General features: G+C 55.5%; 3 protein-coding genes across 4 annotated transcripts; 1 reads left to right on the top strand and 2 right to left on the bottom strand.

Moving 5' to 3' along the window:
• Positions 1–86: 86 nt before the first annotated feature.
• On the bottom strand, positions 87–3,898 carry LOC135408844 (AP-4 complex subunit beta-1-like). 2 transcript variants are annotated; one of them, XM_064643808.1, is made up of 5 exons: positions 3,414–3,898; positions 2,294–2,790; positions 1,545–1,628; positions 516–619; positions 87–362 (listed from the first exon to the last, which is right to left on the bottom strand). In XM_064643808.1, the coding sequence occupies exons 2-5, from the start codon at positions 2,787–2,789 to the stop codon at positions 105–107; spliced, it is 942 nt and encodes a 313-aa protein (XP_064499878.1). In that variant the 5' UTR covers position 2,790; positions 3,414–3,898; the 3' UTR covers positions 87–104. The 2 variants fall into 2 exon arrangements, with proteins under 2 accessions (XP_064499878.1, XP_064499879.1); XM_064643809.1 differs by having other exon boundaries at positions 220–418.
• Positions 3,326–5,780, bottom strand: LOC135408843 (AP-4 complex subunit beta-1-like). Its single transcript, XM_064643807.1, has 4 exons — positions 5,490–5,780; positions 4,447–4,562; positions 3,414–3,561; positions 3,326–3,347 (listed from the first exon to the last, which is right to left on the bottom strand). The coding sequence occupies exons 1-4, from the start codon at positions 5,708–5,710 to the stop codon at positions 3,326–3,328; spliced, it is 507 nt and encodes a 168-aa protein (XP_064499877.1). The 5' UTR covers positions 5,711–5,780.
• Positions 5,691–12,512, top strand: LOC135408845 (5' exonuclease Apollo-like). The gene is given in 5 exon segments (XM_064643810.1): positions 5,691–5,918; positions 6,411–6,697; positions 6,948–7,092; positions 7,268–7,447; positions 7,618–12,512. Coding segments are annotated over 5 exon segments (1,611 nt in total). The 5' UTR covers positions 5,691–5,791; the 3' UTR covers positions 8,490–12,512.
• The last annotated feature ends 1,337 nt before the right edge of the window (positions 12,513–13,849 follow it).

Raw genomic sequence — 13,849 nt, 5'->3', positions numbered from 1 at the left:
AGCCTAAGGCATAAAGCCACCTTACCCTGCTGTCCTGGACAGTCTCCTCAGAGCCAGGATGCTGACACAGCATTCCCGCACTGGGAACAGGGCCAAACCAGGTCCTAAAACCCCTGTCCCACAGCCTCAGTGGAACAGAAGGCAGGGAACCCACCTATGCAGTAGTAGAGCAGCCTGCCCAGCATGTCCTGACACTCGGCGGGACGGGACAGGAACAGTCGCACCAGCGCTGTCAGGAGCTCCATCTTCACTGCTGGGAACGTCTCCGACTTCACACTCTCCACAAAGTCCTCCAAAACATAGGGAGCATTCGGGACCTTCTCCCCATGTGTGCCCAGGAGCCAGATCAGTGCTTGCTTGCCCTGAAGGAACCACAGAAAACAACAGCAAAGGGGTGCTGTGTGCCAGAAAGACGGTGCTGGTGTGAAATAAAGAGATTGAGAGAACACGGCTGAAGATTTCTGATTTTTACCAAACAGTCACTGTTCACTCATCCTCAAGCACTGGCACCTCACCTCGCTGTCCTGGATGGTGTCCTCACAGCCAGGCAGTGCCTGGCACACGGCATCCGTGCACTGGGGACACAGCCAAGCCAGGTCCCGGAAAGCCCGGACCACCGCTGCAAGGAAAGCAAGTTATCAGCATCCCCAAGAGTCACAAAAACCACCAGAGGAAAAAAAAAATCAATCCAACCCTCCCACCCGTTCAAGAGATTCTGCAAATCTTAGCCAGGAAGGTCAGTGCCCTGCTTGTGACTATGATTTGAGACACCCTCCTTCCAAGTCCCATGACACTGCGTTTGTCAGAGCAAAGCTGCATCGAGTCTAAAATAAAGCACTGAGGCTTCAGATTGTTCCTCTGGCTGCTGGAAAGCAATCCCTCTTCTGGACACTGCCAGCCTTTAAAAGGGCACTGACTCACGATGCTTCAGACACACGAGGTTGGAATGACAAATTAAAACTAACCCTAACTCAAAACGAGTCTCGTGAACTTTAGGTCGTAAATTTTAAAGGTTCTGCTGCCCACTCAGAAACACCAGCAGCTCCTGAGATCGAATTCAACAGCTGAGGGCAAGTGCGTGGTTTTTAAACTGAGAGCAGAGCAGTTAAAAGAGAACAGCAGGAGCAGCAGTGATGTGAAGGTAGATCTGAGGGCAGCAGAAGAAAAAAAGAAGCCTGGGTACAATTGAATCAGACTATTATATGAGGAACAGAAATCACAGAGATTTAAAAGATCTATTAATCATCTTGGCCCTCAAATAGACACTAAAATGTCTCTGCTGAGTCACTCACTCCCTAATTCAGCAGGTGGCAGGCAGAAAGGACCGAGAACACAGCTACAACCATCTCCTCCTTCCCCACAAAGAGCAGTTCCTATGGAAGGAACACACTTAGTACCCCTAAACCCACCAGGAAAACTTCCACATGAAGGTGCCAATAAATGAAAAGCCAAATGCCTTCAAAAGCCTTGATTTGGGGATCACAAGCCCCAGCAAGGCCACTTCCTGAAGGCACAAGCCAGGTAAGCAGCCTGCAGATGGTTACCTGAAGTGATGTGCTCCTGCTGAAGGCCCAGGAGCTCTGTCAGAATCCCCACACACTGCTCTGTGTAAGTCCTGGCAATATTGCCTGCAAGGATGCCAAAAAGACATAAAAGTCAACTTTTTATCAGAGTGAAATAGGAACCATGAGCCCAACTATTCATCACAAACCCATTTTAAAGAAACAGTCTCTCTCTTTTCCTTTCTGACTACCACTTACGAAAGTGCGGTCGAATGAGCTTGTTCTCCACACAAGGGACATGTTCCTTTTTTTGAGGCCATGCCTCAGAAGATTTCTGAACTTTCCTTAAATGTAATACACTAAGAAAAGCACTTTAGCATCCCCAGCTTCACCCTTATGAATACTGTAAAAACTCACCTATTTTAAAGCTTACAAAAATAAAACCAAAGCACCCCAAATCCCCTTAACTCTGCCCCCATCACAACTCACAGAATAAGCAGGTATTGAAGCTCCTCCACCCACTACAAAGCTTCACTGAATGCTATAAGGCTGATTAACAAGATGAAATGATGCAATTTCTTTAAAGCATCTCATCAGAGAATGGGATTCAAGGACTTTCTGAATGCCAAGAACCAGCCCAGTCACGGTTTAGAAACACAGTGACACAAGACACTGCTGGGGAGGTTGGTCTCTGTACTGCTGCAGCACAGATCAGTGATCTGGTGTTTGCCCAGACACAGTTCAGCAGAGAACAGCCCACCTGGAAGGTCCAGGCGAGGCACAGCTCTCACCTATGGCGAAGATCGCCCCTTGGGCGAGCTCCACCGACACGTCAGTGCAGTAACCCTTCAGCTCCTCCAGCACCTGCTGCACGTTCTCATCGTTCACCAGCTCACACAGCACCTCCATCTTCTGGCATTTGATGTAGTGGGGCTCTGAGTACGAACAGAAGAACTTTTTGTAGTGGCTGCTGAAGTGGCCGGGCAGGCTCCCCAGGATCTGGCGCACGTGGCACAGCGCGGTGAAGCAGAGCTCCCTGCTCTCCGAGGTGCAGGCAGACAGCAGCGGGCCCTTCACCCGCACCAGAACATCTGCCTGCACGTCTGGGTACTCCCTGGCCAGCACCAGGAAGAGCTTGGTGGCTGCCATCACCACGCTGGGGCTGCTGCTTTTGAGGTAACCATCCAGCAGGTTGAGGATGTCGAAGAGTTCCTCCTCGCTGCGGGGTTTGTAGCGCAGCAGGAAGGTGAGCACCTCGCTCTGCCCCCACTGATCCAGGTCAGGCATCCTGCCAGGACAACAAACACAGTGTGCAGGAGTCAGGGAGTGCACGAGGATCTGGGCTGTGCAGAGCAGAGGCCTCAGTCTCTGAGTTTCTTATGGTCTCTGTTCCAAACCAAGGGGGTAGCACACTTTTTATCTCAAGAGAATTGCCCAGTTATTAACTCAGGATCAGTCATGTGCATTCTTACTGGTGTTTAGGCCAGACAGCAACACTGACAAGAACCCTGGGCAGAGCAACACCCCTCTTTTCCCAGCTCATGCAGAATTATCTGCAGATAAGTTCATTTCTTCAAGCAAAGGATAAGTTATATATTTTTCAATGCACCTGGAGAGACATACTAAAAACATACCTGTTTACGAATATATCGTGTGTACTATCACGAAAAAATTAATCACAATTACCTATAATTCCAAAATAAACCAGCAGCTGAAGCAAAGACTCCCTGGAAAAGCAGGGCATTCCAGATTACTCTTAAGACTTTAGCCTAAAAGTCATTTAGTTTATCTTAGGATGGGCACCTCCATCTTTAGGTGCCTGACTAGAGTCCCTTCAAGTCCTCTCTGCATAGAAAACACAAGAACAAGAATGAAGGTTCCAGCACCTCCTTAGTATAAAAGACAACAAACCTGTTGAGGAGATGATGGGCAATTGGTTTGTTGATGACAACTCCTCCCTCCTTCTTCAAGATCTCTTCCAAGGCCCTCAGACAGTTCACGACCACAATAGGATCCTGGTCACGAAGCAAACTGTAGAGCTCGTTCACCAGTGCACCATCTACAAAGGAGCAGAGCTCCTGCTATCAAATTCTGCTGGCACACTGCAGTTTAATCACTGTCTATGAGTATTTGTCACAAAAAGAAGATATGGCTTGAACTGGGAGAAGGAGCCACCAGAACCTCCAGCTCTACAGTAACAACTGCCCTTGGCACAGCTTTTCCCTGAATATTTGTGGGGGTGAGAATGGCCCCTGGCTGATCAGAGATTTCAGGGATGGCTGTGTGCTGTGGGAGGCCCTGAAGAGCAGAAAGGGAAGGGGCACTGCGTTGTTAACAGTCTGATACACATGGACCCCAGAATCATGGAATGGTTTGGGTTGGGAAGAAACTTAAAGCTCATCTCATTCCACCCCCTGGCATGGGCAGGGACACCTTCCACTAGCCCAGGTTGCTCCAAGCCCCATCCAACCTGGCCTTGGACACTTCCAGGGATGGGGCAGCCACAGCTTCTCTGGGCAACCTGTGCCAGGGCCTCCCCACCCTCACAGGGAGGAATTCCTTCCCAATATCCCATCTAACCCTGCCCTTGTCAACGGGAAGACATTCCTTCTTGTCCTGTCTCTCCATCCCTTGTCCAAAGTCCATCTCCAGCTCTCTTGAAGCCCCTTTAGGCACTGGAAGGGGCTCTCAGGTCTTCCTGGAGCCTTCTCTTCTCCAGGTGAGCACCCCCAGCTCTCCCAGCCTTTAATTCTCCTCCACTTCCCCTCTCTCTGCCCTGCAGCCACAACAACCAGAGGCAGCACAGCGAGTCCAGCAGCAGCCATGAAGAGCGTTGAACATGCTCTCAGTGTGTCAGCCCAGCCCCCAGGACCACCACCCACCCCTCGAGCCAGAGCACAGCCCTCCAGAGCCCAGTGAGCCCAGCCTCGCAGTCCCTACCCACTTCTCAGTCCCCTGGCACAGCCCTTCCACAGCACAGCTGCTCTGCGCACGTAGGACGCCTTGTCCCGCAGCCCGTTCACCAGGGGCTGCTGCAGGTACTCCTGGATCCCGGGCATCCTGAGGGCAGGTCAGGGGGTACCAGAGCCTGAACAACCCCAACCCTCCCAGCCTTTAATTCCCCTCCACTTCCCCCTCTCTCTGCCCTGCAGCCACGACAACCCAGAGGCAGCACAGCGAGCCCAGCACAGCCCTAAGGCCTGAATGTGCTCTCAGCACCTGCGACACCCAGGACCACCACCTCGAGCCCAAGACCACCACCCCAGCCCCAGGACTACCCCCAGCCCCAGGACCACCACCTTGAGCCCATGACCACCACCTCGAGCCCAAGAGCACCACCCCCAACCTAGGACCACCACTCCAGCCCATGACCATCACTCACAGCCCCACAGCCCCACACCTCAAGCCCCAGGACACCTCCCTCCCAACCCCACACCTCAAGTCCCAGGACCACCACCCCCAGTCCCATGACCACCACCCCCCAGCCCAGGACCACCAGCCCTAGCCCCAGGACCACCTGCCCCACTCCCAGGACCACCTCCAGCCCATGACAACCACCCCAGACCATGACCACTACCCCCAGCCTCACAGCCACCACCTCGAGCCCAGGACCATCATCTCCAGCCCACGACCACCACCTCCAGCCCAGGATCACCAGCCCAGCACCACCACCCCAGTCCGGGACTAGCACCCCAGCCCGGGACCAGCACCCCAGCCCACAACCACCATCCCCAGCCCCAGGACCACCATCCCCAGCCCCAGGACCACCACCCTGAGCCCTAGAACCACCACCCCAGTCCAGAAACACCACCCTCAGTCCCATGACCACCCCAGCCCCAGGACCACCACCCCTAGCCCCACAGCCACAATCCCCAGCCCCAGGACCACTACCCTCAGTCCATGACCACCACCCCTCATCCAGGACCACCACCCTCAGTCCCATGACCATCCCAGCCCAGGACCACCGCCCCGCTCGCCCCGCCGCACCTGAGGCCGCACATGGTCCGCAGGGCGAGCCCCCGCACGGCCGGGCTCGGGTGGGCGCAGTCCTTGCGCAGGGAGTTGACGGCGAGCAGCGCCAGCTGCGGCTGCCGCGGGGCCTGTGCCCGCACGTACAGCGACACGAGCTTCTTCTGCACCACGTCCGGCACCGCGCCCGCCTTCACCATCTCCGGGAACACCCCCGACACGTCGGCGCCCTGCGCCATCAGCCTGCGGGGACACGCGGGTCGGGCCGGGCCGGGTGCGGGTGCCCCGGGTGCGGGTCCCCCCAGCCCCCGCCGTACCGGATGACCCGCAGGACGGCGGCGCGGTACCGCACCGGGTCCGCCTGCACGTGCGGGTTGGACAGGGCCCGGCGGAGCTCCCGCAGCGCCTCCTCGCCGCCCAGGTACGGCATGGCCCCGGCACGGCCCGGGCTACGGCCAGCCCCGGTATGGTCCCGGGCCTAGGTCCCGGTCTGATCCTAGCCCCAGTCCTAGTCCCAGTCCCAGTTACAGGTCCCGATCCTAGTCCTGGTCGCAGACCCACTCCCAAGTCCCGGTCCCGATCGCAGTCTCAGTCCCAGGTCCCAGGCCCAGTCCTAGTCTCACGCCCAGGTCCCGGAACCCATCCCGGTCCCGGTCCCGATGACAGTCCTAGTCTCAGTCCCAGGTCCCGGTCCCGGTCCCAATGACAGTCCTAGTCTCAGTCCCAGGTCCCGGTCCGGGTCCCAATCCCAGTCCTAGTCCTAGTCCTGGTCCTGGTCCTGGTCCTGGTCCTGGTCCTGGTCCTGGTCCTGGTCCCAGGTCCCAGGTCCCGGTCCTGGTCTCAATCCCAGTCTCAGTCCCAGGTCCCGATACCAATCCCGGTCCCGGTCCCGGTTCTGGTCCCCGGCCCCGCCCACGTGACCCCTGCCCACGTGACCCCGCCCCTGACGCTCGGCCCGGCGGCCCCCCCGCGCCTCGCGCGCATGCGCGGCGCTTCCCGCCAAATTCGCTGTGAGGGGGCGCGGGGTCCCGCCCGCCATGAGCGGGACGGTGCTGGCCGGGACTCCCATCGCCGTGGACTTCTGGAGCCTGCGCAGGGCGGCCGGCGCCCGCCTCTTCTTCCTGTCCCACATGCACGCGGACCACACGGTGGGGCTGTCCAGCACCTGGAGCCGCCCGCTGTACTGCTCCCCGATCACCGCCCGCCTCCTGCACAGCCGCCTACGGGTAGGTATGGCCTGGCCTGACCCTCATCACCTGGGCACCCCCATCACCCCACCTGCCCGGCCCTGCCTTCAACACCTGGGCGTCCCCACCTCTCCACCTGTCTGGCCCCACCCTACTCACCTGGGCACCTCCATCGCCCACCTGTCCCACCCAGCCCTCATCACCCAGGTACCCCTATTTCTCCACCTGTCCTGCCCTGCCCTGCCCAACCCTCATCCCCTGCCCTGCCCTCTCCACCTGGTCCCTGTAGGTGCCAACGTGCTGGATCCGGCCGCTGGAGGTGGGGCAGAGCCACGTGCTGGACGAGGTGACAGTGACGCTGCTCGACTCCAACCACTGCCCCGGCTCCGTCATGTTCCTCTTCGAGGGCACCTTTGGCACCATCCTCTACACAGGTACAGGGCAGGGTCCCACCGTCACAGAATCCCAGGATGGAAGGGACCACAGTGGGTCATCTGGTCGTCCCACAGCACGTGGCGCAGAACTGTGACCAGACAGCTCTGAGATGTCTCTACTGAGGGAGACTCCACACCCTCTCTGGGCAAATGCTGACAACCTTGTCCCTTGCAGGAGATTTCCGCTACACGAGCTCCATGCAGGGGGAGCCGCTGCTGAGGGGCCGCCGCATCGACCGGCTGTACCTGGACAACACGCACTGCCACCCGCGGCGGGCGCTGCCCTCGCGCCAGCTGGCCACGCGCCAGGCCGCCCGCCTCATCCGCGCCCACCCGCACCACCACGTCGTCATCGGTGAGTGCCAGCCCCTCGTCCCGCCAGCTTTAAAGATGTAAGTAACTCACACTAACTGGAGCCACCTGCTTACCACCTCCGGAGGTGGTTTGGTGGTCACAAGCTGGCAGCACCCCCGGGCAGGGCTCCTGTTCCTCTCCACCCTGTCCCACACCCGGCTCCCCTGGCAGGTGTGTACACCCTGGGCAAGGAGGCGCTGCTGGTGGACCTGGCCGTGGAGTTCAGCACCTGGGTGGTGGTGAGTCCCTGGCGCCTGGAGCAGATGCGGCTGCTGGAGCTGCCGGATGTGTTCACCGCCGAGGAGGGGGCCGGGTGGATCCGCGCCGTGGATGTCGCCGAGATCCGCTGGGATACCCTGGTCACCTGGAACACGCTGCACCCCACCATTGCCATCCTCCCCACAGGCAGGCCTGTGAAAGTCACCCACCCCAAGATCCACCCCATCCCGTACTCGGATCACTCGTCCTTTTCGGAGCTGCACGAGTTTGTGAAGTGGCTGAAACCTTGCTCGATCATTCCCATTGTGAAGGGCAGCATGTGCCAGGTTTACTTTCAGGAATACCTGAGCTCTGCCCCCCAGGTACTTCCTGACCTCCAAGTCCCAAAGCCTTTGCCAGAGTCTGTGCAGCAGCAAAGCCAAAGGAGGGGGCAGGACCCCACGTGTCTCTGGAAAAGAGCTGCACGGCATTCTGCACCCCAGGGGGTTGTTTTTGAGTCCCCAGAGAAATACACTGAGAAACCTGAAGCATTTACAGGTGCTGAGATTCCTCAGCAGCACCACTGTGAGCCAGCTCTTTGCTCAAAAGAAGGTTGCACTTGTCACAGGGATGAGGAAAAAGGGAAGGAAAAGCTGAGTGGGGAAGAGCTGGGAGCAGCAGGAGCAGCCACTGCTGTTAGCCAGGCACCTGTTTCCAAGGAGCACTTTACAGCTGGATTTGCAGAGCAGTATTTACTCACTCCCTTAAATGTCTTAAAGCAGAATTCCTCATGGACGTTTGACAAGCTGGTACAAGACTTTTTTAGGAGGGGAGAAGTGCCCTGAAAAATTGTGTGGCACTTGCTGGTGCCAGTAGCAGTGATTCATCCTGCTCTCCGTGCTCAGGTTTCCTATCAGGAGAGAGGAGCTCAGCTATGGGGCTCTACTTTCTTTAACTCTTAACAGAGGACAAGAGGAAACTAGAACAAGTTTTTAAACATTACGTTTTTAAAATTTATTTATTTTTTTAATCTTTCTGCATCTGCTGAGTCTCCAGTACAGGGGGCAGTGCAGTCCCACTGCCTGTGTGCCTCGTGTCCACCTTTTGCAGTGACTCACCTGTCCCCTGTGACAAAAGACACTGCCAGGTCGATTCAAGCAGCACTGCAGAGGGTGTGAGCTGACTTCAGCTGATGTTATTAATGTTTGGAATGTGATGAAAGAAGCAAGGAGGGGGAATCTGAGAGCCCCAAGGACTCTTCTTTCTGCATGTCTGTGATGCTTCACTGACTGTGAATGGTTCATTCCAAGGTGCATTTCGAATGTTTTGTATTAAGGTACACTTTTTAAAATGCTGCTTAAATCTAGAAAATGAAGTGCCTCTAACTTTTAATAAGCTCTTTTCTATCTGTTAATCTACTAATACTTCCAGCTTTTGCATCCAGCCAGCCAACTGCAGCTGGCTGTAGTTCTGCTCTCCTGAAAGCACCATCCCAATGTTTATTGTCAGTGCTTTTTGAGGTTTCTGGCTGAGAAAAACAGGAATTGTCTGGGCTCCTGAGTTGTAGATATCCTCTATATCCTCTGCAGTTTCTGGACTCTGCACATCTAAATTCTGCTTGACTGCAAAGCACTTCTGATAACTGCCAGCATTCTGCCTTCCCATCCACTGCCTGCTCTTGTCACACAGTGGCAAATGGAATGGAAGATAGTGAAACATCTGCTTAGTGGTGTGATCAGTCTTAGCAGCATTGTTTGGAAAGAAGACTAAACAGCAAAATTGGCTTTTAGAGGTCAGGCACTTTCCCACTCCAGATCAACTCAGAGCCAGGCCTGGCACTTTGAAGTGTCAGTGGTGTATAAGTCATTAGGTACCCACTGCAGAGCCTGGAACACTGGAGTTGTCTGTGACAAACTGCGCTGCCAACATTGCAAATTGGCTCCTTGTATGGTCAGGGCAGCAACACTGGAGTGGAAATGGTCACTGGGCACTTTCCTGGAGCAACACACCAGCTGGTTCCTCAGCTCTCTCCAGCCTCCTTTTGTTACTTTCAAGGCAAAACGTTTCACGTGATCATGAGGAGGATCAGAGCCTTCTGAACGTGGTGTCCTGGGAGGTCTGTCCAAGACCAAGCAGCCAGATGGATTGAATTCCCTGAACTGAGCCAGAAAAGGAAGCCTTTGCCCTTGGAGCCAGGCCAGGGCTTGTGAAAAGCAAAGGTGGCTGTAGATGCAGCCGTCACACCTGTCACAAACAGGGCTGTCAGGAGCAGGGAGGGTGTTGACAGCCACAGTGGATATGTTTGGAAAGTTGTTTGGCAAACATGAATCCTGGCTCCCAACCCTGCGCCTTCCCAGGCACAGCAGCTTTTATCCCTGTTACATAAGGAGTGCCTGTCCCTGGGCCTGCTGTGGCTCTGCCTTCCCTTCCCAAGGGAAGTGACACAGCAGTGTCCTACTCCTTCACAGGGGCAGCAAGGGCAGCTCGAGCTTCCTGCTGTGGCCTGTGTGTCCTGCTTTTCTTGGAGGTTTCTGTATGGGTTATTTGCTAATCCAAACTCAGCTGCAGAGCTGAGGTGAGTGTGAGTGGAGACACCTGCACCTTTTGTAACGTGGAAATGACAGTGCTGTGCTTGTAGTGTGCTGTCTGCTGCTGCTGCCTGGGAGATGCAGGCTGTTATTTAAATGTTGTTGAAATTTAAGTGACTCATTTGACAGGCAGGGGAGTGAAGCGCTGCCTGTGCTCCCAGATTTCAGGTCCTGCTCCTTGCAGCCTCTCCAGTGCTCAGGAGGAATGCTCACCTTCTGAGTCACTGCTCCATGAGGGCATGTTGCAAATGACCTGGGAGATCTGATGCATTTCACTGCTGATGCTTTGTGGCATCCAGCCTTTCCTCTTTTATTCTTATCAACTATTTATTCAAGTAAATGAAGGGGAGGACCTCCTGGTCAGCCCCCGGGCAAAAAGGAGTTGTAAATGGTAATTCCTCACAGAGGTAACTCTTGATCTTTAATCCCTCAAAAATTAATGAAAACTGCAGAGCCCTCAGAAGCTGCACCCCATTTCTGCACACTTAGTTAAAGCTGCAGAAGAAATGCTGGTGTCTTACTAGAGATGAAAAGGTAATTTCTGCCACTTGAGAAGGAAATTATCCAAATCATGCAGGGCCAAGGAAACCTAAAATCTCTCTGTGGCTTTAAAAGGACAGAAGCAGGAGAGACTTGACCAACAGTCAAGTGTTGGAGATCTTTGCCTCAGCACAGCAGGTGCATGAGGCATTTGAGTGCCATGCATTTCTTTCTCTCTTAGGCATTAAAATACTACTGTGTGTTATTCTAAAATCCTGAAAACGTGGCCTTGTGGGGAAAACTGGAGTTGCTGAGTGCAAGGTTTCTGAGCATCCTTCAGCTTCCCCTGAAGTCAGATGTGTAGATGGGTTTAGCTGTGGACCTGCCAGTGCTGGGTTGGACTGCATTTTCCAACCTAAAGGATTCCATGCAGTCTCCTGACAGTAAATGTCTGGCCTCTTACAGGCCTTGTCCTCCCTCACTCTTGCCTCCAAATTTTCCCTCTTTTCCTGCCCCCAGCCTGGCTCACAGGGCAGTGTTGGGGGATCTGGAGCATCGTGTCCCCCAGGGCCTGAACCTGCTGCTCCCAGCTCAGCTGCAGCACTGCTGCCACAGGTGTGTTTGCTCACAACAGTGACAGTGGGAAGCTGTAGCCAAGTATTTGCTTCACTGTGGGGTGTCTGAGGGCCACATGCTGGGAAACTTGCAGTTATCCTGACAGGAAAAGAAAGTGCTCAGAGCAAAGTCCTCCCAAATCTACACACACAGAGCATGCTTGAGCTGCTTATCTCTGTCCCACAGTTGGGAACCAAGCCCCAGTGGGGTGAAACAGCTCAGCCAAGGCCTTGCAGAGGAGTAAGGAACGAGCTGAGTTCCCTTTGGCAAGTTTTCAGTGCTGTTTTACCGAGCTGTGATCAAATGCTGGCATGTTTTGAGGGCAGGCTCATGGTTCTGGAGCAGGGCTGTCTGCTGAGCTCCCTCCAGAGCTGCCTGAGGAGGGACAATCACTGCACCATGGAGCAGTTCAGTTGGCTCTGACTGGAAAGCATGAAGGGCTGGAGAGGAGAAATTTGCTCTTTAGGCTGCTGTCAAGAGACTGAGGTAAAACTTGCCTGGCTCGTGCACTCTGTGGCAAACAAGTGTAATGTCACTTTGCAGGGAACATCTCAGAGCACTTCTCTGTCTGGTTTCTAACTCTGCTTCCCCTAATACAAGGCTAAAGCACTTCCAACAACTTCTCTCTCCCCTGCTGCAGAGCTGCTGTCTCTTCCTGCAGCACAGGGACTTGTTTTCTAGATTAAAAAAAATAAAAGTGCAATGATGAAATCTTTCCTTCACCAGAAAATTAATGAGTTTACATAATTTCCTCTATGGTGTGTTGAGCTCTACTGGAGCTCAAGCCTAAAATCTTTGGGTTTTTTTAATTGAGTCTTCTGAAAGGTAGTAGAACATGTTGAAAAGGTAGAATCAGCTTGATAATTATATGATATGCTGCTTCAAGTTGTTATGCTGCTGCTCATGTAAACAGGAAGCTGTGAGAATTTCTGAAGTTTTCATAGAATCCCAGAGTGGTTTGGGTTGGAAGGCACCTTAAAGCTCACCCCATTCCACCCCCTGCCATGGGCAAGGACACTTTCCACTAGCCCAGGTTGCTCCAAGCCCTGTCCAACCTGGCCTTGGACACTTCCAGGGATGGGGCAGCCACAGCTTCTCTGGGCAACCTGTGCCAGGGCCTCCCCACCCTCACAGGGAAGAATTCCTTCCCAATATCCCATCTAAACCTACTCTCTTTCAGTCTGAATTTTGGTATTTGTTATTGTTATTTTAAAAGTGTTGTAAGCTTTTGCAAGAAAGCCAATAAATGTCTTTTTAACCCTGACTTTGTAGAAAGTTGAATTAAAACATCCTGGAGATGGAGTTCCTGAGTGGGCAACAGTGACCTGACTGGACTGAATCCCTCTGGAAGCATTTGACCTCCAAGAAGCCGAACTGGCATTTCCCACACTCGTGGTTTCTTCTCATTTAAGGGGCATCAAAGGGGTGAGAAACCACCACAGCCCCACAGCACCACGTGGGGATGCTGGAGAGGCTCCAGGTCAGGAGAGACTGTGTAGCCACTTCACCCGTGCTGGGGCAGGGGAGGCACCGAGCCCTGCTGAGCTGCTCTGAGCTCACCGGGCTTTGTGGTGCCCGGGCACAATCACAGGGTGGGGCAGGTCAGAAGGGCCCATCTGCTCCAGCAGGACCATCCCAGAGCACATGGCACAGCGTCCAGACGGTTCTGGGATATCTCCAGTGAGGGAGACTCCACACCCTGTCCGGGCAATCTGTTCCAGTGCTGGGTCACTGCACAGGGAAGTCGTTCTTCCTTGGAAGCCTGGAGGAGGCTCAGGGGAGACCTCATTGCTCTCTACAACTCCCTGAAAGGAGGTTGGAGCCAGGTGGGGGTCGGGCTCTCCGCCCAGGCAACCGGCAGTAGGACAAGAGGGCACGGTCTTAAGCTGCACCGAGGAGGTTTAGATTGGACATTAGGAAGAAATTTTCCACAGAGAGAGTGATCAGACACTGGAATTAGGCTGCCTAGGGATGTGGTGGAGTCACCGTCCCTGGGGCTGTTTAGGAAGAGACTGGATGTGGCATCAGTGCCATGGTCCGGCAGGCGAGGTGGTGTCGGGGCAAAGGTCGGACTCGATGATCTGAGAGGTCTTTTCCAACCTCGGTGATTCTGTTCAGGCGGAACTTCCTGGGCATCAGTTTGTGCCCGTTGCCTCTTGTCCCACTGCTGGGCACCCCCGAGCGGAGCCCGGTCCGGCCTCTGACACCCCGAACCCGGCGGAGCCGCCCGTGCCCAGCCCGTCCCCCCGCGATCCCCCATTCCCGGCCCCGCCCCGCGCCGGCCCCGCCCCTTCCTGCGCGCGGCCCCGCCCCGCGGTCACGTGCGCGCTCGCCCGCTCGGGGCTCGGCTGGCTGGGCCTGTGCGGGGCGCGGGGCCGGAGCGGCGGCGGGAGCGCGGCGGGGCCGGGGGGCGGCGGGGCCGGGAGCGGGCGGGGGGAGCCCGGCCGGGCCGTGAGGGCGCGGCGGAGCCTGGCGGCGGCGGCGGAGCGGCCTGGGGGCTCCCCCCGGCGAGCGCGGGCCGA

This window comes from Pseudopipra pipra, unplaced genomic scaffold (assembly GCF_036250125.1).
Source record: "Pseudopipra pipra isolate bDixPip1 unplaced genomic scaffold, bDixPip1.hap1 HAP1_SCAFFOLD_680, whole genome shotgun sequence".
NCBI lineage: Eukaryota > Metazoa > Chordata > Aves > Passeriformes > Pipridae > Pseudopipra > Pseudopipra pipra.
Note: the sequence above shows the minus strand (reverse complement) of the source record. Positions and strands in the feature narration are given on the sequence as shown.